Source organism: Motacilla alba, chromosome 4, assembly GCF_015832195.1.
Source record: "Motacilla alba alba isolate MOTALB_02 chromosome 4, Motacilla_alba_V1.0_pri, whole genome shotgun sequence".
Taxonomy (NCBI): Eukaryota; Metazoa; Chordata; class Aves; order Passeriformes; family Motacillidae; genus Motacilla; species Motacilla alba.
The window spans coordinates 883,362-909,820 of NC_052019.1; the positions used below are offsets into that span (position 1 = coordinate 883,362).

Below are 26,459 nucleotides of genomic sequence, written 5' to 3' on the forward strand. Positions count from 1 at the left end.
AATATAATATAATATAATAATATATAATATAATATAAAATGTAAGATAATGTAATATAATTCAATATAATAGTATATAATAGTATATAAAATGTAAGATAATGTAATATAATATAATAGTATAGTATAGTACAGTACAGTATAGTATATAACAGTGTATAAATATGTATTTTACCCCCCGGGGCAGTGCAGGCGTCCCTGCCCTGCAGGCGCTCAGCCCTGGAGCTGCTGCCCGGGCGGCTCCGGGCTGTGTCCCGGCAGTCAGGGCTGTTCTGTGTTTCCGACCCGCTCCGTTCCTTGCAGAGCCGCCTGAAGGAAGCGGTGCAGCTGCTGGAGGACTACAAGCACGGCACGCTGCCGCCCGGAGTCACCAACGAGCAGGTCAGCCGGGGGCCTCTGCTTCCCCTGGGGCTCTGCTGCTGGTCCCGGGGAGCACCAGCTGCTCATCAGCTCGGGAAACGGCATTTTACAGCTGCGGGAAGGCTTGGCCACTGCTGCGGGTTCCTCAGCAGCGGCTGTGGGGCTCAGCCCCTGCCCCGTTCCTGCGCCGTAATTCCCATTCCTGCCCCGATCCCAACCTCCTCTGGGCTGTTCCTGCGCCATAATTCCCATTCCTGCCCCGATCCCGACCTCCTCTGCCCTGTTCCTGCGCCATAATTCCCATTCCTGCCCCGATCCCGACCTCCTCTGGGCTGTTCCTGCGCAATAATTCCCATTTCTGCCCTGATCCCGACCTCCTCTGCCCTGTTCCAGTGCAATAATTCCCATTCCTGCCCCGATCCCGACCTCCTCTGCACTGTTCCTGTGCAATAATTCCCATTCCTGCCCCGATCCCAACCTCCTCTGCACTGTTCCTGTGCAATAATTCCCATTTCAGCCCCGATCCCAACCTCCTCTGGGCTGTTCCTGTGCAATAATTCCCATTTCAGCCCCGATCCCAACCTCCTCTGGGCTGTTCCTGTGCAATAATTCCCATTCCTGCCCCGATCCCAACCTCCTCTGCCCTGTTCCTGCGCAATAATTCCCATTTCAGCCCCGATCCCAACCTCCTCTGGGCTGTTCCTGTGCAATAATTCCCATTTTTGCCTCGATCCCGACCTCCTCTGCCCCGTACCTGTGCAATAATTCCCATTTCAGCCCCGATCCCGACCTCCTCTGGGCTGTTCCTGTGCGATAATTTTGCCCATAATATAGAGGTTTTTACCCATAATAGGGAGGTTTTTCCCTGGAATATGGAGGTTTTTGCCCATAATATAGAGGGTTTTGCCCATAAGATGGATGTTTTTAGCAGTAATATGAAGGTATTTTCCCAGAATATGGATGTTTTTACCTGTAATATGAAGGGTTTTGCCCAGAATATGGAGGTTTTTATCTGTAATATGAAGGTTTTTTCCCATAATATAGAGGTTTTTTCCCATAATATGGATGTTTTTAGCAGTAATATGGAGGGTTTTGCTCATAATATGGAGGGTTTTGCCTGAAATATGGAGTTTTTGCCCAGAATATTGAGGTTTTTACCTGTAATATGAAGGTTTTTACCCATAATATAGAGGTTTTTACCCATAATGTGGATGTTTTTACCTGTAATATGAAGGTTTTTTCCCAGAATATGGAGGTTTTTGCCCATAATATGGAGGTTTTTTCCCATAATATGGAGGTTTTTGCCCATAACATGGAGGGTTTTGCCTGATATACTGAGTTTTTGCCCAGGCTGTAGCTGGCAGATCAACAGGGATGGAAGTGCAGGGGAGCTTTGCCCCCACACCCTGTAGGTGAAAAAACCAAAAAAAACCTCTTTTACCTTTTTTCCCCTGTTCACAAGTGATAGTTTCTTCTCATCAAACACAAATGCAGGAGGAAAGTGCAGGCAGTGAAAGCTCCTGTTCGCTTCCGAAGGGGCAGCTGGGATTGGGGAGGAGAAGGGATGGGAAAGAGGGATTGGGGAGGAGAAGGGATGGGAAAGAGGGATTGGGGAGGAGAAGGGATGGGAAACGGGGATTGGGGAGGAGAAGGGATGGGAAAGAGAAGGGATTGGGAAGGAGAAGGGATTGGGGAGGAGGGGAGGGATTGGGGAGGAGAAGGGATGGGAAAGAGGGATTGGGGAGGAGAAGGGATGGGAAACGAATTGGGAAGGAGAAGGGATGGGAAAGAGGGATTGGGGAGGAGAAGGGATGGGAAAGAGAAGGAACTGATTGGGAAGGAGAAGGGATTGGGAGGAGGAAGGGATAGGAAGGAGGAGGGATTGATTGGGGAGGAGAAGGGGTTGGGAAGAATAAAGGATGGGAAGGAGGAGGGACTGGGAAGGAGGGATTGATTGGGTTGGACTCGGTGATTACTTAAAGGTCTCTTCCAACCTAGAAATTCTGTGATTCTGTGAAGGGGAAGGAATGGGAAGGAGGGATTGGGAAGGAGAAGGGACGGGGAGGAAGAGAGGGATTGGGAAGGAGAAGGGATTGGGAGAAAGGGACTGGGAAGGAGAAAGGATTGGGAAGGAGAAGGGATTGGGAAGGCGAAGGGATGGGAAGGAGGCAGGGAGGGAGCAGGAGTGAGGCAGCAGCAGTGACTCAGCCCCATCTGCCCGAGGCAGATGACACACAGCCACGCTCTGTGACAAACCCCGCTGCCGGCTTGTGACCCACATTTTGCAGAGTGACAAAGCCAGGCTCTTCCCAGAGTTCATTCACAATTCCAGTGGGGGAGAGGCTGAGCAGGCTGGGAGGAGCTCCAGGTGAGGGAGGGGCAGGAGATGATGGGAAAAGGCCTTTCCTGGGACTGTTCTGTCCTAAGGCCAGCGGGTTTGTGGCAGAACAGCCCCAGCTCCCTTTGGGCACAGCAGTGTCCCAGGGGCTTGGGGGGACTGCAGCAAGAGCTGCCTGTGTTAATAACTGCATTAATTAAACCAGAGCACAGCAGGGCCTGAGGGAGCCCCTGCACCCCTGGAGTGTCCCAGGCCAGCTGGACAGGGCCTGGAGCAGCCTGGGACAGTGGCAGGTGTCCCTGCCATGGCAGGGGTGCCACAACCTTCGGGTCCCTCCAAGCCAGAGCTCTGCAGAGTCTGTGGGCAGGGGCCAGGCTGTGGGGCTGGAATGGTGGCCCAGGGCACTGTGAGGAGGGGGAGGATGGAGGGACAGGCAGCAGGTGACCTCAGGGAGCCCAGTGGCACGCACAGAGCCGGGGTTCCGGGGTGGCTGCAGCTGCCTGGGGGAGCTGGGGAGGGGTCCCTGCAGCAGCAGGGCCGGTCCTGCTGTGCCCCTGGGGCTGCCCGGCTCTGTGGGGCAGGAGGGGAACGGCTCAGGCTGGAAAAGCCCTCTGGGATCAACCATTCCAGCCATTGCCCAGCCCTGCCACCACTGCCCCTTGTCCCCAAGAGCCACAGCCACAGGGCTGTGAAATCCCCCCAGGCATGGGCACTCCGGCCCTGCCCTTTCCAGGATGGAATTCTGCCAGTGGAGCTCTCCCCTGAGGCTGCTCCCTCTCCTCCTGTCCTGTTCCCTGGGAGCAGAGCCCCAAACCCCTCACTCCCGCTGTCCCCACCCCAAATTTGACCCAAAGCCACCTGGAAAATGCATTTGTGCTTTCCTGCAGCTTCTCCTGGCTTCTCCGTGCCCCACTCTGCAGGATGGCTCTGGCTGGGAGGCAGCAACAAGGTGCAGTTTTCTGGAGCTGGTCTGGGCAAGGGGAGCTCTGGGAGCAGCCTGGTTTGTGGCACACCTGCAGGGATTGGTGCTGGAATGAGGGACCGAGCCACACCCTGAGTGACAGCCAGCGTGTCGCTGCTCTGGCGTGGCAGGACACCAGCAGATGGAGGCAGATCTGATTTTTGACTCATTTTTGGGTGGGTTTACCCCGCTCTGAGTGGGATCTGAGCTGATCCCTTTGTGTCCCCGTGGGCAAGCAGCGGCTGCTGGAGCTGTGGCCTGGGAACACGGGGTCTGAGAGGATAAACCACAGTTACTGCTCTCAGAAAGGCTGGGTGGCACCTCAGGGGTCTCCAGGCAGGGATGACTGTGTCCCCATCAGGAACTGCTCCTCTCTGGTTGCTTGAAACCCTCATGTGGGGAATGCTGCTCGCTTCCAAAAATTGCAGAGCTTTAGAGAAACCTCGTCAGAAACACAGCAGGAGACTGAAGAGAGAAAATATCGTGGCAGAGGATTCTTCCCCACCTTGCGCTGATCCCCACAGTGGAGTTCTGCCCTCGAATGGTGAGAGCCCAGCAGCACAGGGCTTGCCTGTCCCCCTGTCCCACTCAGGGCCCCTTGCACTGGACGTGGCACACCAAGAACAGTCTGAGCAGGCTGAGGGAGAGCCAGGCTCGCCTCAAAGGCTCCGAAGCAGCTCTGGGCAGGGTTCGAGTGCCTTCGTTCCCCCAGCAGGCAGCATCCCCCCCGAGGAGGCAGCTCCGAGCCCAGGCAGACGAGTTGTTTTGACAGAGCTCTCACCAAGCTCCCGGCTGAGGCTCTCTGGTGGAGCAGCGCCTGCCAGAGCTCCATCCCTGCTCCTCATTCAGAAATCCTCGGCGAGGGTGGCGGGAGCTGCAGCCTCCCGGCAGCTCAGCACAGCCTGCAGAGATGGTTTCAGCGCACGAGGAGTGGCAAACACAGAGCCTAGAGCTATGTCACAGCAAGCAGCTCCTCGCACGCGGCTTCCTGACAGGGCTCTGGGGGAAGCAGCCTTGCTCTGCTGCATTCCCCAGGCAGGTTTTTCCAAATGAGCTGGAAGGGAACAGTTATGGGCCAGCTAAAGATAAAAAAGCCTAAAAGAGCCGTGGTGGTGCTTGCAGCACGTCCCCAGGCCCGTCTCTGAGGCGCTTTCCAGGAGGAATGCTGGGGCACGGGACAGCAGCAGGGCCAGCTCCTGCAGCTCTGCCCTTCCAAGCCCTGCAGATCTGCCCTTCCCAATCCCGCAGCTCTGCCCTTCCCAGCTCTGCCCTTCCCAGCCCTGCAGCTCTGCTTTTCCAACTCCTGCAGCTCTTCCCTTCCCAATCCTGCAGCTCTGCCCTTCCCGATCCCGCAGCTCTGCCCTTTCCAGCTCTGCCCTTCCCGATCCCGCAGCTCTGCCCTTCCCAGCTCTGCCCTTCCCAGCTCCTGCAGCTCTGCCCTTCCCAGCTCCTGCAGCTCTGCCCTTCCCAATCCCGCAGCTCTGCCCTTCCCAATCCCGCAGCTCTGCCCTGCAGCTCTGCCCTTCCCAATCCCGCAGCTCTGCCCTGCAGCTCTGCCCTTCCCAATCCTGCAGCTGCAGCTCTGCCCTTCCCAATCCCGCAGCTCTGCCCTTCCCAGCTCCTGCAGCTCTGCTTTTCCCAGCTCCTGCAGCTCTGCCCTTCCCAATCCCGCAGCTCTGCCCTTCCCGATCCCGCAGCTCTGCCCTTCCCGATCCCGCAGCTCTGCTTTTCCCAATCCCGCAGCTCTGCCCTTCCCAGCCCTGCAGCTCTGCCCTTCCCAATCCTGCAGGTCTGCTTTTCCAACTCCTCCAGCTCTGCCCTTCCCGATCCCGCAGCTCTGCCCTTCCCAGCTCCTGCAGCTCTGCCCTTCCCAATCCCGCAGCTCTGCCCTTCCCGATCCCGCAGCTCTGCCCTTCCCAGCTCCTGCAGCTCTGCCCTTCCCAATCCCGCAGCTCTGCCCTTCCCGATCCTGCAGCTCTGCCCTTCCCAATCCTGCAGCTCTGCCCTTCCCAATCCCGCAGCTCTGCCCTTCCCAGCTCCTGCAGCTCTGCTTTTCCCAGCTCCTGCAGCTCTGCCCTTCCCGATCCCGCAGCTCTGCCCTTCCCAATCCCGCAGCTCTGCCCTTCCCAGCTCCTGCTCTTCCTCCAGGCTCCTGCTCCTCCTCCTCCTGCCCTGGATGTCCCTGCTCAGCAAAGTGCCCATTAACTCGAGGTGGGAAAAAGCCATTTCTGGGGCCCCGTGAGCAAAAATGAGGAATTGATCTCTCACCTGTCGATAGCTGCTGCACTGCTGAGAGCTCCTTATCGAGGGGTTTGTTCCTACATTAGGAAGATGTTTAAAAACAGGATTTTCAGCCTGGCTGTAGCAATTATGTGGTAGCAAAACACAGGAGAAAGAGCTGCTTGATCGCTATTTATTCAGGGCAGCAAGAAAACACACTTTGTTTCTTCAGCTGAGCTTATTTCCTCGAGTTTTTATGGAAATATTTAAAAGCCAGGCTTGTTTTTTTATTAACTATGCAGCTGAGTGTTTGTTAAAATGCCCCCAGCCCCAAATATTCTGTGCAGTGGGAATACCCCACACTGTCATTGACGCCCCTCCAGCAGGCTCTTGGGATTTCCTCATTTTTCTTGAAATGAAAAGTTACCTTTGGTAATTGCACCAGTTTGGGGTGGCTTTCTGCTCTCTTGCTTGTTGGGGTTAAATATTTGAGGAGGATTACAGAAGATGTTTGGGGGAGAAAGCCCCCGATGGCCTTGGGGAGGTGAATTTGGGTGATGGAACCCTGTGGACCCAGAAATGTCTGATGGAAACAAGAGCTGGTTTAGAAATGGAGACATTTTTGCTGTGGGGAGCCCAAGGGAGTTGTGGGGTCTGGTGAAATTCCTCCTCCCTGGTCCTGCCTGTCCTCCTGGGGCTCCTGCAGAGGTGGGGTGCAGTGGCAGCTCTGGTCCCTGCGTCCCCTCTCGTCCCCCTGTCCCAAAAGCAGGCTCCTGAGAGGGGAGGGGAGGAGGGAAAGGAAATGGGGAGGATTTGTGCTGGTGGACAAACTGCTGCAGTGGTCATTTGTGCACCACCTGTTCCAGCTCTGCAGGAATGGATTCATGGAGTCATGGGATGGGTCGGGTGGGAAGGGACCCTAAATGCCACCCAGTGCCACCAATCCATGGCAGGGACACCTCCCACTGCCCCAGGTGGCTCCAGCCTGGCCTTGGGCACTGCCAGGGATCCAGGGGCAGCCCCAGCTGCTCTGGGAATTCCAGCCCAGCCCCTGCCCACCCTCCCAGCCAGCAATTCCTTGCCAAGATCCCAGCCCAATCTCCCCTTTCCCAGTGGCAGCCATTCCCTGCCTCCTGTCCCTCTGTCCCTTGTCCCCAGTCCCTCTGCAGCTCTCCTGGAGCCCCTGCAGGGACTCGGAGCATTCCCTGGATTTTTCCCTTCTCCAGGGGAGCATTCCCAGCTCTCCAGCCTGGCTCCAGCCCTCAGCAGCTCCTGGCCCTGTCACTGCCCGTCCATGAAGATCCCCTCATCCTTGGCACTTTGTGCTCCTCATTTCACCACAAATCCCAGAATCCCAGAAGGTTTGGGCAGGAAGGGACCCTCAATCCCCCCCAGTGCCACCCCTGCCATGGCAGGGACACCTCCCACTGTCCCAGGCTGCTCCTTTAAGTGGTCCCGTGGTCCCTCAGCCAGAATTCCTCAGGCACTGGGAGCGGGGTGTCCTGGGTGTCCCTCCCTGTCCTGGGTGTCCCTGTCCCAGGTGTCCCTGTGCCCTGGATGTCCCTGTGCTGGACGTCCTCATGCTGGCTGTCCCTATCCATGATGTCCCCATCCATGATGTCCCCATGCTGAGGGTCTCTCTCTGTCCATGATGTCCCTGTCCCAGAGGCCCCCACCCTTGCTGTCCCTGTCCCAGATGTCCCTGTCCTGGCTGTTCCTGCCCTTTCTGTCCCCAGGGATGGCAGGACCTGTCCCTGGGGCTGGCAGGATGTCCCCAGGGGCTGGCAGGATCCATCCCCAGGGATGGCAGGACCTGTCCTGGGGCTGGCAGGGCCTGTCCCCAGGGCTGGCAGGATCCATCCCCAGGGCTGGCAGGACCTGTCCCCGGGGATGGCAGGATGTCCCCAGGGCTGGCAGGATCTGTCCCTGGGGCTGGTGGGATGTCCCCGGGGCTGGCAGGATCTGTCCCTGGGGCTGGTGGGATGTTGCCAGGGCTGGCAGGATGTCCCCAGGGATAGTAGGATCTGTCCCCGGGGCTGGCAGGATCTGTCCCCAGGATGGGCAGGATGTGTCCCCCAGGGCTGGCAGGACCTGTCCCTTGGGGTGGCAGGACCTGTCCCTGGGGCTAGCAGGATGTCCCCAGGGCTGGCAGGATGTGCCCCCAGGGCTGGCAGGATCTGTCCCTGGGGCTGGCAGGATCTGTCCCCAGGGGCTGGCAGGATGTCCCCAGGGATAGCAGGATCTGTCCCGAGGGTGGCAGGATGTCCCGAGGGTGGCAGGACCTGTCCAGGGGATGGCAGGACCTGTCCCCGGGGCTGGCAGGATCTGCCCCCAGGGTTGGCAGGGTCTGTCCCCAGAGCCGTGGTGGCTGCCGTGAGTGGTGGGAAGGTGCAGATGACCCCGCGAGGGCTCGGGGAGCCGATTTGCAGCAGAAGGTGGAGGCTGTGACAGACCCAGTCCCACCTGCGGCAGGGCGGGCCGGGCCCACAGAGCCCCTGGGGATGGAGGCTTCATTTCAGGGGATGGTTCTGCCCCGAGAGCAGGGCTGTAGGGCTCAGCCTGCTCAGCAAGGACCAGCTTGCTTAGACCCGGCCTTGGCCCTGCTTTGGGAGCGCTGGTGCTGAGTTTAGTCTCCATCCAAAAGGCTGCACCGGCTGCAGGGCACAATGGTGTGCCTTTTGTCCTGCATCCCACTAATTTGTGGGGTTGCATCTGTGTCCTCTGAGCGCGTGAGTCCCCTGCCACCCTGTCCCAGCGCCCAGCACAGCCTGGGGGACCAGCCTGGTGCTGGCAGGGCGGCGTGGTGAAGCTGGAGGGAAGCAGCGCTCGGTGGCTCCCAGCCCCAGAGGGACTCAGATCCCTCCTGCTCAGGGCCCAGCTGCTTCTCCCGGGGGGTTTGTGCTCCAGAAAACCCCTCTGCAAGGCTGAGGAGCCTCGGGTGTGCTCGGGGTTTGGGCACCAGGGATCTGCCTCGGGAGATGTGCAGCTGGGTACCAGCACTGGGGGCACTCCGTGATGAACTTCAGCTTTGTTCATCACTTTTTCCCTCAGAATAGTTTTCCCAGCTGGAATTCCCTGCAGTCGCTCCTTGCTGGAACTGCGTTTCCTTCCCCTTGCACAGGCTGAATTTTGGCCTCAGAAACGGGGGTGGGAAGAGCTGCTGAGCTGGGTTAGTATCAGTGCTCCCAGGCAGCAGCCCAGGATGCTGGAACGCTGCTGGGAGCTGGGCTCAGGGCCCTGATTCCCCCCCTTGTGGGTTCCTGCCACTCCACCCTATAAATACAGCCCCTGAGCAAGCAGCGGGACGCAGAGGTGAGCTCCCTGCCCCCTGTCCCTGTCCCTGTCCCTGTCCCCGTGCGGCTGGCTCCTCCCGGTGCTGCTGCCAGCAGAGAGAGGCAAAGAGCCGCACACACACACACAGCAGCAGGGCTGGGGGGCTCTGCAGGGGGAGGGATGCTTTTCCCGGCAGAGAGCTGGAGTTTTTTCATGCCAGCGAGAGGTTTGGAGGCGCGGCTCATTAATGGAATCGTGAGAAACGCTGCCCACTTTCAAAAAAACTAAAAGGTTTATTGAAACCTGATTGAAAATAGAGCAGGAGACTGAATGGAGAAAAGGTTGTGAGGATTTTCCCCTCTGTGCTCGTCACACAGTGGAGTTTTGCCGTTCAGCCCTTCAGCCACTCCCAAAGTGCTGTCCTTGGACTCCTTCTTGCTGTCCAGTGGTGGAGTTCACTTCCTTAAACCTTGGCTGGGGGTCAGGTGCTGCCGTGGTGACAACCCAAATGTCCTCCCAAATGTCCCAAAGCCAGGCCAGCCCTGATAACAGCACAGGGGGGGTAAAACAGAACTATAAATCTATACAACTGCTCCCGATTCATTCTCCATTAAACATATAAACATATGTATATATACACTTCTCTCTAATAATTCTCTATTAAACATACATACATATACATACTTCTATTAATTCTCCATTAAACATATATATATATATATAATTTTCTCTAATAATTCTCTATTAAACATATATGTGTATATATACTTCTCTCTATTAATTCTCTATTGAATATGTATGCATATATATAGACTTCTCTATAATAATTCTCTATTAAATATACATGTGTATATATACTTCTCTCTATTAATTCTTTATTGCATATATACACATATATATACTTCTATTAATTCTCTATTAAACATGTATACATATATATGTCTCTCTATTAATTCTCTATTAAACATATATATACTTCTATCTTAAATTTCTATTAAACATATATACATATATATGCTTATCTCAATAATCTATTAAACATATATATACTTCTCTATTAATTCTCTATTAAGCATATATATACTTCTCTCTATTAATTATTTATTTAACATATATATGTAGATATGTACTTCTCTCTTAATTCTCTATTAAACATATATATATGTATATATGCCCCTCTCTTATAATTCTCTATTAAATGTATATACATATGTTTTTCTCTATATATATAATTCTCTCTAATAATTCTCTATTAAACATATATGCAGATATATATCTGTATATATATTTCTCTCTATTAAACATATATACATATATATAATTCTAATAATTCTCTATTAAACGTATATACAGAGATATATATATTTCTCTCTATTAAACATATATACAGATATATATTTCTCCCTATATATAATTCTGTCTAATAATTCTCTATTAAATGTATATGCAGATATATATCTGTATATATATATTTCTGTCTATTAAATGTATATACATATATTTTTTCTCTCTATATATAATTCTCTCTAATAATTCTCTATTAAGCGTATATATAGATATATATCTGTATATACAGATATATATCTGTATATAGATATAGATATAGGTATATATATTTCTGTCTATTAAACATATATACAGATATATATTTCTCTCTATATATATATATAATTCTCTCTAATAATTCTCTATTAAACATATATACAGATATATATCTGTGTATATATATATATATATATATTTTCTCTCTATTAAACATATATACAGGACATTTGCCCTTTAATTGTGCGAGTGAGCCATGGCATCACCCAGCCACCCCGGATGCGGCTCATTAGTGACCACCGCTCATTAGTGGCCGCAGCTCATTAGCGAGCGCTCCCCTGTGTCGGGCAGAGGAGCTGCTGCCTGTTCCGTGCCCGTTCCCGCGGCTCAGCCGGGAGCTGGCACGGCTCCGCTCCGTGCCCAGACTCTGGGGAGGGAGGTGTGAAGCCCTGGCAGTGCCACGGCTCCGCTCCTTCTCCCGGCCATGTGTTCCCACCTCCCGAGCCTTGCGCTGGCACAGCTGGCTGCTTCGGGGAGCTGAGCTTAATAAAACCTCGGCTCGCTTCCCCCTCTGCCGAATGCTCCCGATTCCAGGTGCTCCCTGCTGCCTGGGCAGGGGATCAGGGTGGTGGTGCCCGAACAGGAGCCAGCCGGAGGGAGAGAAAAGACCCAATTCTATTCTATTCCCTAAAATTCCATCCCATTTCTGCTAATTTCTATTAAATTTCTAGTTAGATACGATTTTTATTGATGAAGAATCAACAATAAAGCCGAAGTGGAGGCTGGACATTAATGCAGGGATCCTAAAACCAGCAGCAAGCACCCTGAGCTGTGGATCTTGGCTGGCTAAAACCCTTGCAGGCACCAGACACCGGGTTCAGGATTTTTGATCCTGCTTGCTGTAGGCTCATCGGCTGGAGGGGCCCTGGGGAGGTCACAGCTGCCCGGATTTGCTGCTGGAATTCTCCCCGCTTATTTGGGAGGGTGTTGTCACCTGCCCCTCCTGCCAAAACGCAGGAACTCCAATTCCACAGCGAACACCCCTCCACCGCTGGCTTTGTACCCTCGGTTCACCCCTCAGCACCAGGGGGAGAGGGGAAAAAATGGGGGAAAATGGGAAAAGAGGGGAAAAGATGGGAAAAGATGGAAAATATGGGAAATAACCCCACCCTGGGCGACGTGAGCGGGCAGCTCCCGGCAGAGGTGCCTTGCTGTCAGCCCTGCCCGCCTTGGCTGTGTCGCTTCTCCCTGCTCAGCCTCTCCGATGGCTCCTGCGGCAGCTCGCTGCTCCGGAGCGCTCCGGTTTGTGCCCGTTTGGGATCGGTGCTGAGCGGAGGCTCCGCGGGTTAACGGGCCGCGCTCCTGCTCAATCAGGCGAGCAGCGGGGGACGCGCTCCCGCTGCCCCGGAGCAGCCCCGGCCGCGGCCGAGGAGCGCATCAGGAGCCACCAGGCACTAAGAGCCTCCCTTTTGGGCAGTAATGGCTTTTGCTCGCGGTGTTGATGAAGAGCGAAGAGGTCCATTTGCAGTAAACTGTAATTTTTCCCTGCGCTCCGCTCCCCCGCGGGATGCGATAGACCCGGCGTGTGCCCTTGAGCTGCTGCTCCCTGCTCCCGGCACGAAATGCCCCTTTCCTGGCCAAGGGCTGGGCTCGGCTTCGCCACCCCGTGCCGTGGGGACAGTCTCGGTGTCGCTGAGTGGCATCACTGTAGGACTCGAGGCTCGGAGGGAGCTGCAGTGCGCCTCAAGGAGCCTCCCTGGGCCCCAGGTGCTGCTCCTGCTGCTCCTCCTCAGCTCAGCCCGGCTCTGTTTCAGCTCGGGATTATTCGGGGAGCTCGTCCTGGTACAAACGGGCTCATTACAGCTCTGTCCCCTCGTTTGGCTGGGGGTGCTGCACTTCACTGAGTGTGTTACGGGGCGCTGAGTTCCGTGATTCTTACAACTACCCTGCTAACCCCTTTTACAATATAAAAACCCAACTAATAGTACAGGTTTAACGATCTAGCAACTGTTTTACAACAGTTTCTGACCTGTTTTTAACAATTCCAAGTCACGTCCAGGTTACAGAGCCGATAGCATCTGCGGGCTTGGTGTGGCTAAAATGAGATGGAACAAATGTGGCCTGGAGCAACCTGAGCTGGGCTGGGGAGCCCTGGCAGGGGTTGGGCACCTCCAAAGGCGCCATCCAGCCCGAACCATTCCATGATTCCAGCGGCATCCGCGTCCTCCTCCAGCCCTGGTGCAATGGTGGCTTTCAGTGAATGATTCTCGCTCTGCTGAAGCCTTTCCAGGAGAGTGCTGGCAGGATTAATTAGTTAATGTTTATTGAGTGCTGGGAGGCTGCACCGTGTTATTTCAGAGCTGATTTTATCCGCAGGGACTCGATCCTGGTTCCACCCACTCTTGGGTTGGGATCTGGCAGCAGCTCCTGGTGCTGGGAATCAGCAGGGCCAGGGCAGTGCCCTTGTCCCCTGTGCTGGCACTGCCGGGACACCGCCAGCGCTGGGGCAGCTCCGGAGAGCCCTGCAGGGGCTGGAGCGTGGCCAGGGCAGGAACAGAGCTGGGAAGGGATGGAGAGTTCCCGAGGGAGCTGGGAAGGGATGGAGAGTTCCCGAGGGAGCTGGGAAGGGATGGAGAGCTCCCGAGGGAGCTGGGAAGGGATGGAGAGTTCCTGAGGGAGCTGGGAAGGGGCTGCAGAGTTCCCGAGGGAGCTGGGAAGGGATGGAGAGCTCCTGAGGGAGCTGGGAAGGGATGGAGAGTTCCTGAGGGAGCTGGGAAGGGATGGAGAGCTCCTGAGGGAGCTGGGAAGGGGCTGCAGAGTTCCCGAGGGAGCTGGGAAGGGATGGAGAGCTCCTGAGGGAGCTGGGAAGGGATGGAGAGTTCCTGAGGGAGCTGGGAAGGGGCTGCAGAGTTCCTGAGGGAGCTGGGAAGGGGCTCAGCCTGGAGCAAAGGAGGCTCAGGGGGCCCTTGTGGCTCTGCACAGCTCCTGCCAGGAGGGGACAGCCGGGGGGGTCGGGCTCTGCTCCAGGGAACAGGGACAGGAGCAGAGGGAACGGCCTCAGGGTGGGCACTGGGGACATTCCTTCCTGGAAAAGGTGGTGAAGTATTGGAAGTGCCCAGGGCGGGAGTGGAATGTCCATCTCTGCAGGGATTTCAGAGCCCTGTGGATGTGGCTCTTGGGGACACGGGCAGTGGTGGCCCTGGCGGTGCTGGGGAGGGTTGGGTGGGATTGTCTGAAATCTTTTCCAATCTGAACAATTCTCTGGGGCCACTCAGCGATGCCCAGCATGGCAAAGGAGCTCTGGCATGCAGGAGCTGCAGGTGCCTCCAGTGCTGCCTCATTTCCTTGTCAGGAGGGGCAGAAACGAGCAGAGCCCTTTGGGGTTTATCCCTCTCGTGGGCTCCCTTGAACTTTGTCTCCTGAGGAACCAAAACCTTCCTAAGGCCAAGATTTCAGGAGCAGGGCTGTAAAAACTGCGGTGGGGAGGTTTCCTGTGAGGAACAAGAAGAGCCATAGGATGGTGGTACCTGGTTTGCCAGGTTTATCAGGACTGTTCCATACCTGTGAGCAGCCAGGGTTGGGTTATTTTCCCCCTTTATTTCAGTCGTTTGAACAACTGGGATTGTTGGGAAGGCACATCTGGATCGGGGGCTGCCCTCAAAGGGCACAGGAAGGGAGCTGGAGTGCTCCGGGAGGAGCTGTGCTGCATCCCACCTTCTGCACCGCCCAGTATTTGGAATTCAGCGTGGGCTGGGTGATCCGAGCTGTGCTTTAATAAACCTCGCAAGCCCCGGGGTGTGAAACCACTGGCAGCTCCTGACGGGGTGCAAACTGCCGGCTGTTAGCTCGTTAAAATCTGCATTTCCTGGGTGAGAACATCGCTGGTGGAGCAGGAAGGGAACAGCTTTTGAAACAGAACTGGCTGGACAGATGAAATAATTATCTAAAAATACTCGTTTTTCAGTGATTTCCTCTCCAGCCGTGTCCTCACAGAGGGGTTTTGTTGTGTGATGGTGCAAAGTCCAGCCCAGGCAGACCCCACTGAAGGCTCTCTGCGGGACCCAAACCTCTGGGTTTTCCTTTCCTCGCTGGGCTCATCCACGCCGTGCCTCCTAATTAGTGCTTTGTCTGTAATTGCGCCTTGTCGTTCGGAGTGATTAATGAGCGGTTAATCAATAAGGGTTTTGTGCAGGCAGCCGTTCCTGGGTGGCATAGCTGCAGCAGGCGCCCATGGGCTCAGGGTCGGTGCTCAAAGGGTGGCACCAGGTGCCTTTAAGCTGAGGGAGGATTAGTTTGGATTGGAAATAAGGCAGGAGATTTTTATGGAGAGGGTGACAAATAAATTCCTGTCTCTGAGTGCAGGACTGTGAAATGTTCCTGTGTTTAATAGGAGGAGGCTCATCCATTAGGAACTGGAACCCTCCGTGCTGTTTTTATAGTGACAGGTGTTGGGGAAGAGATTGGGGCTGGATGGATTCCTTAAATAAATTCTTTTTTTATTTTTTTAAACTATCTCTAAGCTGCAATTCTGCTGCTAAATAAGGATTGCTAATGAATGTCCTGACAAGCAAAGATCACGTCTATTCCCAAGATTTATTCCAGTCTCCATCTCCTCACCACAGCTTTGGTTCTCTTCAGGTTCTGCTGGTCTTTGAGACCCTGCCTTAAACATCATCATGACACCTCAGGTGATGCTTCTGGATAACTGAATCCAGCCCCTGAGTTCATAAAATCCCAGAATCCTGGAATGGTTTGGGTGGGAAGGGACGTCAATCCCATCCAGTTCCATGGGCAGGGACACCTCCCACCGCCCCAGGTGGATCCAGCCTGGCCTTGGGCACTGCCAGGGATCCAGGGGCAGCCCCAGCTGCTCTGGGAATTCCAGCCCAGCCCCTGCCCACCCTCCCAGCCAGCAATTCCTTGCCAAGATCCCAGCCCAATCTCCCCTTTCCCAGTGGCAGCCATTCCCTGGCTCCTGTCCCTCCATCCCTTGGAAATTGTCCCTCTGCAGCTCTCCTGCAGCTCCTTCAGGCCCTGCAAGGCCACACTGAGGCCACCCCAGAGCTTCTCCTGTGCAGGTGAGCAATGCCAGCTGTGCCAGCCTTTCCTCCCAGCAGAGCTGCTCCATCCCTGGGTTCACCCTGGAGCCTCCTCTGGATTCTCCAGCAGCTCCAGCTCCCCCCTGTGCTGGCACCCCTGAGCTCAGGGCTTTAAAACTGCTCCAGCTGGTGACAAAAGCGGTGGCTCTTCCTGGAAAAAACTGTAAAAAACCAGAATCCTGGAAAAAACTGTAGAAAAATCAGAATCCTGGAAAGGACGGGTGGAAATCTCTCCCACGAGGCCTGAAAAGGTGGATCTGAGACCACTTGTGAGCAGCCTGGAGCTGATTCCTGCCCATCCTCGAGGACCTGGCCACGAAGCAGAGCCTGGCCTGGCCCGGGTGGTCTCCCCTGGTCTGACCTAGGGCAGAGCTGCAGTGGCCACAGGCTGGAGAGCAGTGGCCGCTCCTGCCTGCCCGGGTGGAGGGTGGAATGCTGGGGTCACACTGCTCCAGCCCTCTGGTCCTCCCTGGGGCAGCCCCAGCCTCGAGCACCCCGAGCTGAATGGAGGCAAAGCCCTGTGGGGCTCTGAGCCAGCCAGGGGAAATGCTCCATCCCTCCTGCTCCACCTGCTCCATCCCAGCCTGCTCCATCCCTCCTGCTCCACCTGCTCCATCCCTCCTGTTCCACCTGCTCCTTCCCAGCCTGCTCCATCCCTCCTGCTCCACCAGCTCCATCCCTCCTGCTCCACCTGCTCCTTCCCAGCCTGCTCCATCCCTCCTGCTCCACCTGCTCCTTCCCAGCCTGCTCCATCCCTCCTGCTCCATCCCTCCTGCTCCACCTGCTCCTTCCCAACCTGCTCCATCCCTCCTGCTCCACCTGCTCCTTCCCAGCCTGCTCCATCCCTCCTGCTCCATCCCTCCTGCTCCACCTGCTCCTTCCCAACCTGCTCCATCCCTCCTGCTCCACCTGCTCCACCTGCTCCTTCCCAGCCTGCTCCATCCCTCCTGCTCCACCTGCTCTACCTGCTCCATCCCTCCTGCTCCACCTGCTCCATCCCTCCTGCTCCATCCCTCCTGCTCCACCTGCTCCTACCCGGCCACCCTGGGCTGGAATCGAAAGCCCAGCAGGAATCTGGAGTCGTTCCCTGTGCTCCAGAGCAGGTTCCCCCATTTCCCAGCGGGGAGGATGAGGAGGGAGCGTGGCAGGTCTGAAATCCCCCCCAGGCAGGGACTGCTCTCCCGAAGCAGCCCGGGCTGGCAGGACTGCCAGGGAGCTGGAGCTGCTGGAAAACGCTGCAGACAGAAGAGGAATTAGAGGAGAAAGAAGTGAAAATGAGCTGGCAGAATCCTGAGGTGACTCATCAGGTGCATCTTGTGAAGTCTCTTTGGAGAAGTAATGAAACCGCGTGTTCTAACAATATTTGCACTGCAGCAGGGAAAGGCATAAATATTGGGATCAATTAATGAAATTAGAGAATTTGACCAAAAAAGCCCTCGTGCTGGCTCAGAAAGCATCCCTCTTCCTTTTTGCTGGTGTCAGAGCCTGCAGTTGGAGAGGAAAATCCCGCAGCTCCGTTTCCCACCCTGCACAAAGGGGATCTGGGCAGCCCTGGGGTCACTGGGATGTGCTGGGGAGGCTCCTGGAGCCCCAGGAATTCCTCTCCAGGTGAACAGTCACCCCCTGGAAGTTCTCCAGCTGCTGGGCAGGCAGAGACCTCGTCACTGTCTGGGGTGGAGCCTCCTTCCCTTTGGGTGTTGGGATTTAGAGCCACCTGGCCTTCAGCACCCACGAGGAGCGTCCTTGGTGTGCCCCAGGCTCTGTTTTCCACCCGGGAAACGTGGAATGAGGATTTTCCTTAGGAAGGGAATTTTTCCTCAGGAAAGTGGGACTGCTGATTTTATTTAGGAAGGGAATTTTTCCTCAGGAAAGGGGAAATGCTGATTTTCCTTCGGAAGGGAATTTTTCCTCAAGAAGGGGACTGCTGATTTTCCTTAGGAAGGGAATTTTTCCTCAGGAAAGGGGGACTGCTGATTTTATATAGGAAAGGAATTTTTCCTCAGGAAAGGGGGACTGCTGATTTTCCTTAGGAAGGGAATTTTTCCTCAGGAAGGGGGGAATGCTGATTTTCCTTCGGGAGGGAATTTTTCCTCGGGAGAACTCCCGTGTGTATGTGACATTTAGATCCTACAGGCAGTGGAGTTCATCACAGAGCTTCACTTCGGAGCCTGGGATGAACTGGGAGGGAAATTTGGGGTTGTTGGTGTCAATGGGCCAATTAATGCAATTTACAGCAGATTAATTACCTTATCCCAGCAGCATTTTAATGGATTTATATTTGGGAACGGCGACAAAGCCGGGGTGAGGGACGAGGCTGAATGAACACGGTGGCAATGCTGAGCTCAGCAGGGTGAGCGCCTGACGTGCAGGCCGGGTGGGTTCGGTGGGGAAATGGTGAGCCAAAAAGAGCCATCACCATCCTGGGATGCGGCAGCAGCGGGAGCAGAGCTCCCCAGGTTCTCCTGGCCCGGGATTGGCTCCGGCACAGCTTCCTTGGAATAATTCCCCCGGTTCCTGGCGGCCTCCGCTCAAGAGGATGTTGACAAATTGCAGAGAAGCAAAGGAGCCACGAGGGTGGGGAGAGATTGGCAAAGGAGCCCTGCCAGGGAAGCAGCCAGGCTCCTGGCTCACAGGGAATTGGTGGGTTTTTAATGGAAATGGAGCTTAAAGGGTGCACTTGCAGCTCCGAGTACCCGGGGGCACAACAAACCCAGACAGAGGTGCCGGGGCCCGAACACGAGAGCTCTGAACAGCAAAACCCAGCATCTGCTGGGACGTCTCAGAGCCCTGGCTGCCCAGCCCTCTCTGGAGCGGTGCACGTCAGCGCTGGGGTGTTTGGAGGTGGTAATTTGGGTTTAGGTTTTAATTGAAGTTTAGGAAACCCCTCAGCCTTGGAGAAGGAAGGGCAAACCCTGGGGCTGTGCCTGTGCCAGGGCGTCTCTGGGCTCGGTGTCTCCTCCTGCACCTCTCAGAGGATGTTTCCTCCTCCAACCCCACACTGGGAGCCAGATTTGGGGGTTTTGAAGCTGTCGGGAGGCAACAGCGAGAGTTTGCAATGAGATTTTTCCTCTCCCTGAGCATTTCTCGGTGCATTTAGAAACGAGAACTGGTGGCTGTTTATTCTGTTTCTTGGAAGGGTTTATTCCAAGAGCTCCTTGTGCTCCCTGCAGGGCTTGCCCCACCTTTGTTCCCCAGCAGGGCTGGATTTCCGCAGGAAGCTCATCCAGGGAGAGGCTGTGCTAAATTTACCTTGAGATCTCTGTGCAGCAGAGGATTCGGGGTTCGTAAAGCTCGGAAGTCTGGCTCTTCTTGCTCTTTCTTCCCATTTAACACAAGTTTAATATTGTCCCTCGCTGCCCACGCAGGTGTGAAGGAGCTCAGGTGTGTAAAGAGTCTTTAAGTCCATCCTGCCGGGCTGCAGAAAATGAGATTTTTGTCCCAATCCCTTGTGTTTGTTTATGGCAGCAGTTAAAAGATGAATATTTGGGGTAAAACTACACTGGGTTTGTTTTTTTTTTTACATTTAATGTTCTCTTTTGTTTTTCCAGCTGTGGGGAGCTCAAAAAATCAAACAGGTAATACGCTTTTAAAATGCTTTCAATTTTCCTTATTATTTTCAAGTGTTGCTGCTTTTCCCTGTCCTCCCTCGTTCCCTTTGCCAGTTGCTGTTTTGCCTTCCCGTGGAAATGTAAATGCAGAGAACACTCTGCCACTGAAAAGCCTGATTTTTTTTTTCTTTTTATATATATTTATATATTTTGATGTCTTCATTTTCTCCTTCCTGTCTAGTCAAGAGCTTTCTTGTCTCCAGTTTTTTGCAAACAGTTTGACAGTTCCTTGGGAAGGTTTGTGCCTGTGCTGTACCTTCCTCCCTGCAGGGCCGGATCCCTGGGGATGGATTTCTCCTTCCCAGTGAATCCCAGCGCAGCCTCCCGGGCTTGCCAGGAAACCTGGGGGATGTGGGCAGGAAGGGGCCAAGGGAGCTCTGCTGCTGGCCAGGGAGGCAGATTTTGGGTTCTGGGGAGGCTGGGATCTCCAGAGGCACCGGGGCTGGCTGAGGAGCTGGGGGGGCACATCAGGCTTGGGATTCCTGGAAAATCCAGCTCCTGTGGGGTTCATTTGGGTGTCCCTGGTGGGGCCATGCAGAGAGGGCTGGACCTGCCTGTGGGGATCCCAGCTCGTGCTGGGCAGGGCGGGAGAAGGTTCTGGAATGGGATCTGCACCTGGAGATGGGGAGAAGGTTCTGGAATGGGATCCACACACAGAGATGGGGAGAAGGTTCTGGAACGGGATCCACACCTGGAGATGATGGAGAAGGTTCTGGAATAGGATCCACACCTGGAGATGGGGAGAAGGTTCTGGAATGGGATCCACACCTGGAGATGGGGAGAAGGTTCTGGAATGGGATCCACACCTGCAGTAAGAACATTCTGGAATAGGATCCACACGTGGAGATGGGGAGAAGGTTCTGGAATGGGAGCCACACATGGAGATGGGGAGAAGGTTCTGGAATGGGATCCACTTTGTGAGAAGGTACTGGAATGGGATCCACACCTGCAGTGAGAAGGTTCTGGAATGGGATCCACACACAGAGATGATGGAGAAGGTTCTGGAATGGGATCCACAGCTGGAGATGGAGAGAAGTTTCTGGAATGGGATCCACAGCTGGAGATGGAGAGAAGGTTCTGGAATGGGATCCACACACAGAGATGATGGAGAAGGTTCTGGAATGGGATCCACACACAGAGATGGGGGAGAAGGTTCTGGAATGGGATCCACAGCTGGAGATGGAGAGAAGGTTCTGGAATGGGAGCCACACGTGGAGATGGGGAGAAGGTTCTGGAATGGGATCCACTTTGTGAGAAGGTTCTGGAATGGGATCCACACCTGGAGATGGGGAGAAGGTTCTGGAATGGGATCCACACACAGAGATGATGGAGAGGGTTCTGGAATGGGATCCACTTTGGGAGAAGGTTCTGGAATGGGATCCACACCTGGAGATGGAGAGATGGTTCTAGAATGGGATCCACACCTGCAGTGAGGAGAAGGTTCTGGAATGGGATCCACACCTGGAGATGGGGAGAAGGTTCTGGAACAGGATCCACACACAGAGATGAGGAGAAGGTTCTGGAATGGGATCCACACACAGAGATGGGGGAGAAGGTTCTGGAATGGGATCTACTTTGTGAGAAGATTCTGGAATGGGATCCACACACAGAGATGGAGAGAAGGTTCTGGAATGGGATCCACACCTGGAGATGGGGAGAAGCTCCTGAGCTGAATCCCCCCATGGTGTTTGGGTTTTGGGGGTTCCCCTTTGCTTCCCTGCAGGACAAAGGGGTTTCTCTCCTCCTCCTCCCCACCCCCTGCCACAGCCAGGGCTTTTCCCAGCGTTCCTCCCCAGGACATTTCAGCCTCAGTGGAGGTGCTGGGAACAGGCAGGGATGGAAAATCATTTTCCTTTTCCCTCCTCAGTGTGCCTTTCCTGGGGCTCAGGTACAGCTGGGGGTGGCTTTTGGGGACACAGAGCCAAGACAGAGCCGCTCTTTGTATGTGAGGGTCAATGATTTCCTCCTGAATGATTAAAAGTAATTTAAATTTTAGGTTTAATTTCATGAATTACTGCAGGAGAGGGGAGAGCAGTGCTGGGGAGGGTTTTGGGGAGGCTGCTGAGCCCAAACTGCCTCTGGTGAAAGCGAGGAGGGTCCCAGGGTGGGGAAATTCCAGGGACCCCATGGTCACAGGAGGTGTTTGGAGGTGAGGGGTGGCTGTGCTGTGCCCTGTGCCCTCACTGTGGCTCTCTGGTGACACTGTTCCAGGCCATCATCCACCCCGACACCAACGAGACCATCTTCATGCCTTTCCGAATGTCAGGTATGCTGTGTCCCGGGACTTGGGTAAAACACTGGGGGAGGGGTTCTCCTCCTTTGGAATGGTCTTGTCACCATTTAAACCAAGATCAGGAAGGAATTCCAACACCAAAATCCCTGTGCAGGAGAGGAAAATGAGGATCCTAAATTCCACTGTGAGATTTAGTGCTTAGTAGTTTCCTTTTTCCTTTTTCCTTTTTCCTTTTTCCTTTTTCCTTTTTCCTTTTTCCTTTTTCCTTTTTCCTTTTTCCTTTTCCCCTTTCCCTTTTCCCTTTTCCTTTTCCCTTTCCTTTTTCCTTTTTCCTTTTTCCCTTTCCTTTTTTCCTTTTACCTTTTTCCTTTTCCCTTCTCCCTTTCCCCTTTTCCCTTCTCCCTTTCCCCTTTTCCCTTTTCCTTTTTCCCTTTCCTTTTTTCCTTTTTCCTTTTTCCCTTTCTTTTTTTCCTTTTTTCCTTTTTTCCTTTTTCCTTTTTCCTTTTTCCTTTTTCCTTTTTCTCTTTCCCTTCTCCTTTCTTCCTTTTCCCTTCTTCCTTTTCCCTTCTTCCTTTTTCCTTCTCCCTTTCCCTTTTCCCTTTTCCTTTTCCCCTTTTCCTTTTTCCTTTTCCCTTTTCACTTTTTCCCTTTCCTTTTCCCTTCTTCCTTTTCCCCTTTTCCTTCTCCTTTTTCCTTCTCCTTTTCCCTTTTTCCTTTCCCTTTCCCCTTTCCCTTTTTTCCCCTTCCCTTTTCCCCCCTTTCCTGTTTCCTTTCCTTTCTCCTTTCCTTTTCCCTTCCTCATGGAGGTGTCAGGCCTTTCCTATTTCAACTGGAGCCCAGCCAGAGCCTTTTCTGGCATTTGGGAGGGCTCTGTCACCACTGGGAGCATTTTGACTTTGCAGGAAATGGCAAAACTTGCTGCCACAACTTCAGGGCTGTAAAATACAGGTCAGCACTGGGCTTCCAGGGAGGATCAGCTCCTCTGTGCCTTAATGAGCTGTTTAATGATTAAAGATTAAATTAAAAACCCTCTTTGGGGTTTTCCCCCCGTGCTCAGGCCCTGGTGCTTTCCCAGCAGATTTACTGAAATGAACAGGAGCAATTTTCCACGGCTTTGGGTGCAGCATTGCCTGAGTGGGGCACAGGGAAATGAGCAGGGCTTGTGCTCAGGGGGATGCTGCTGGGGGTGAAGGGGGGGCAGAAGGCAGCACCCTCTGCTTTGCTGCCTTGTCCTGAATTTCTCCCCATTTTTTCCTCCTCTCAGCTCTTTGCCCTTTCTGGCTGTAGACTGGATGCAGGAAGTGAGTTCAGTGGCAGTGGGGAAAGGCTCTGAGACCTCCCCGTGGAAGTCAGAGATGAATTATAATTAGCACAGGAATTGGCAGCCACAGCGGGGGGAATGTGAAGCGTTTGATTTCTGTGGTGCTCAATAAAACCTGAGGAGAAGACTTGGGAGAGCCTGAAAAGCAAATCAAGGATGGGAAAACCAGGAGGGGGCTGCAGTTGTTGGCTGGAGCATCAGGTGGAGCTCCAGGATGTGCCAGGGTGGTGGCAGTGAGGGCACCTGGCTGTGCCAGGAGTCCCTAAACTGGGACATTCATTCAAATTCATTAATTAATTTATTTTTTTTCCCCCACAGGTTACATCCCCTTTGGAACCCCCATCGTAAGTATTTGGTTGTGGGCACCAGGAAATGATTGCTGAGCACAGTTGGGCACGCTGCAGCTCAGCCCCTCGTGCCATTGCCACAGCATGCCCACTGCCCCTCTTCCTGAATTGGGGGTTTTATCTGTTCATGCACTGGGGGTATTTATCTATTCAGGTATTGGGGTATTTATCTATTAATGTATTGAGGGTATTTATCTGTTATCTATCGGGTTATTGGTGAATTAACCCAACCTCTGTTTGAGGTGTATTTATCTATTAGTGTATTGAGGTTATTTATCTGTTATCTGTTGGGTTATTGATGAATTAACCCAAACTCTGAGGGTATTTATCTATTAATGTATTGAGGGTATTTCTCTATCATCTATTGGGTTATTGATGAATTAACACAATCTCTATTTGAGGTGTTTTTATCTATTAGTGTATTGAGGGTATTTATCTATCATCTATTGGGTCATTGATGAATTAACACAATCTCTGTTTGAGGGGTTTTATCTGTTCATGTATTTGGGGTATTTATCTGTTATCTATCGGGTTATTGATGAATTAATCTCTGTTTGAGGGGTTTTATCTATTAATGTATTGAGGGTATTTATCTACTGGGTTATTGGTGAATTAACCCAACCTCTGTTTGAGGGGTTTTATCTACTGTTGAGGTTATTTATCTGTTCATATGTTGAGGTTATTTATCGATTCTGTATAAAAATACTGATGAATTAACCCAGCCTCTGGTTGAGGGTATTTATCTATTATTAAGGGGGTTTTATCCGTTAATATATTGAGGTTATTTATCTGCTATTTAGGAGGTTATTTAGGAATTAACACAACCCCTGAGCTTATTTATTTATCTGTTATTGAGCTTATTTTTCTATCAATATATAGAGGCTATTTATCTATTATCTATTATTATCTATTGTATCTATTGAGGTTATTGATGAATTAATCCAACCTCTATTCAAGTTATTTATCTATTACCGAGCTTATTTATTTTTTAATATATTGAGGTTATTTATCTGTTATCTACCAGGTTATTGATGAACTAACCCAACCTCTGTTTGAGGTTAATTATCTATTATCAAGGTTATTTATCTATTATCTATCAGGTTATTGATGAATCAATCCAACCCCTATTTGAGGTTATTTATCTATTACTGAAGTTACTTTTCTATCAATATATCGAGGTTATTTTTTATTAAATATCAGGTTACTAATGAATTAACCCAGCCTCTGTTGGAGGCTAATTGTCTACTATTGATGTTATTTATTTTTTAATATATTGAGGTTATTTATCTGTTATCTATCAGGTTATTGATGAACTAACCCAGCCTCTGTTTGAGGTTATTTAGCTGCTATTGAGGTTATTTATTTATTCATATGGAGAGGTTATTTTGTATTAAATATCAGATTACTGATGAATCAATCCAGCCTCTGTTTGAGGTTATTTATCTACTATTGAGGTTATTTATTTATTCATATGGAGAGGTAATTTTGCATTAAATATCAGGCTATCGATGAATTAACCCAGCCTCTGTTTGAGGTTATTTATCCATTTAAAATCATTCCCACAACCTCCTTCAGCACCTTCATCTTTCCCTCTGCAAAGCTGAACTCGTTGCTGGCAAAATGCAACTCCTGCATCTCTCAGGTTTCATTTCTGGACACTTTTATTTTGCATTTCTGTGGTTTAAGGGACTCTTCCCAACGCCAGGAGCTCCAGCTCAGCCAGGCAGTGCCGTGTGCCCTCGTTTGGGTTAATGAACCCAAAGATGAAGGTGCTGAAGGAGGTTGTGGGAATGGTTTTAAATGGATAAATAACCTCAAACAGAGGCTGGGTTAATTCATCAATAACCTGATATTTGATACAAAATTACCTCTCCATATGGATAAATAAATAACCTCAATAGTAGATAATTAAACAGAGGCTGGGTTAATTCATAATAACCTGAGAGATAATAAAAAATAACCTCTCCATATGAATAAATAAATAACCTTGATGGTAGATAAATAACCTCAAACAGCAGTTGGGTAAATTGATCAATAACCTGGTATTTAATAAAAAATAACCTCAATATATTGATAGAAAAATAACCTCAATAGCACATAAATAACCTTGAATAGGGGTCGGGTTAATTCATCAATAACCTGATGTGTAATAAAAAATAACCTCAATATATTGATAGAAAAATAACCTCAGCAGTAGATAAATAACTTCAAATGGGGATTGGGTTAATTAACCTCCTGAGGCTGTGCCTGAGGGTGCTTTCTCCTTGTTTTGGGAATTTTGGGAGTGCTTGGGTGCTCTCCATGGCCAAAGGCAGAAGGGAGAGAATTCTGCCTGTTCTCCTCCTGCTGAAATGTCAGCTCATCCAAAATGGTTAATTTAGCCCAGTTTTTGTGGGAAACTGAGGCACACTTTGCCCCAAAAAATTGGGAGTCGAGAGGCACTTCATCCCCAAAGCCACCAGCTCCTGGTTCAGCTTATTGGTCCAGTAAAATGGTCGAAGGAGCCAAATAGGCTGAATTTAATCTCCTTAAACCCAGCAGTGCTCCAGGCCTGGCTCCAGGTTGTCGCCCTTCCCAAAGAGGGGCTCAGCAGGGCCGCTGCTGTTTGTTGTGGTGGGCAAAGCTCCGCTGGGAACTTTGTGTGGGGCATTTTAAAGGAAAAGGTTAAACAAAAACGAGTTAACGATCAAATTGACAATGAAATCGGCCCCAATCCAGAGCTGTCAGAGGAGCCGAGAGCTGTCAGATGAGCCCAATTTCAGGAGCTGTAAAGGATAAACTGGAACCTCTTGTCATTTAGAAAAAAAAAAAAAAAAAACCCAAACGTTTCAAATGTTAAAATTAAAATGTAACATTTATGCCAATCGATCTGTGAAATTTAGTGACAAAATTGGCAGCCTGCTCCAGCATAAAAACAGTTTGAGTCTTGCATTCCACAAAGGGGGATGGGATTTCCTCAAGAGAGGCTCGGGCTGGGCCGTCGCTGTCCCCAGGGAGGATTTGTGCCTGTCCCCAGGTGGGATTTGGGGTCAGCCGGACGCCCCGAGCCGTGAGCGGGGTGGGGATGAGCAGTTTAGGGCCGTCGCCCTCCCCGGGGTATTTCCCTCTGCAGCCCTGCAGAATAATCCACTCTGGGCTAGCTCATTGTGGAGGGGATT

At 52.2% G+C, this 26,459-nt stretch overlaps 1 protein-coding gene across 2 annotated transcripts in view; it reads left to right on the forward strand.

The window, feature by feature from the left end:
• The window catches only part of SFXN5 (sideroflexin 5), a 117,794-nt gene that overhangs the window by 24,927 nt on the left and 66,408 nt on the right, over window positions 1-26,459 (forward strand). For both annotated transcript variants that reach the window (XM_038136161.1, XM_038136162.1), the window contains exons 3-6: window positions 303-380; window positions 19,341-19,367; window positions 21,612-21,666; window positions 23,273-23,298. In XM_038136161.1, coding sequence (XP_037992089.1) covers window positions 303-380; window positions 19,341-19,367; window positions 21,612-21,666; window positions 23,273-23,298 — 186 coding nt within the window. The remainder of the gene's footprint in view (window positions 1-302; window positions 381-19,340; window positions 19,368-21,611; window positions 21,667-23,272; window positions 23,299-26,459) is intronic.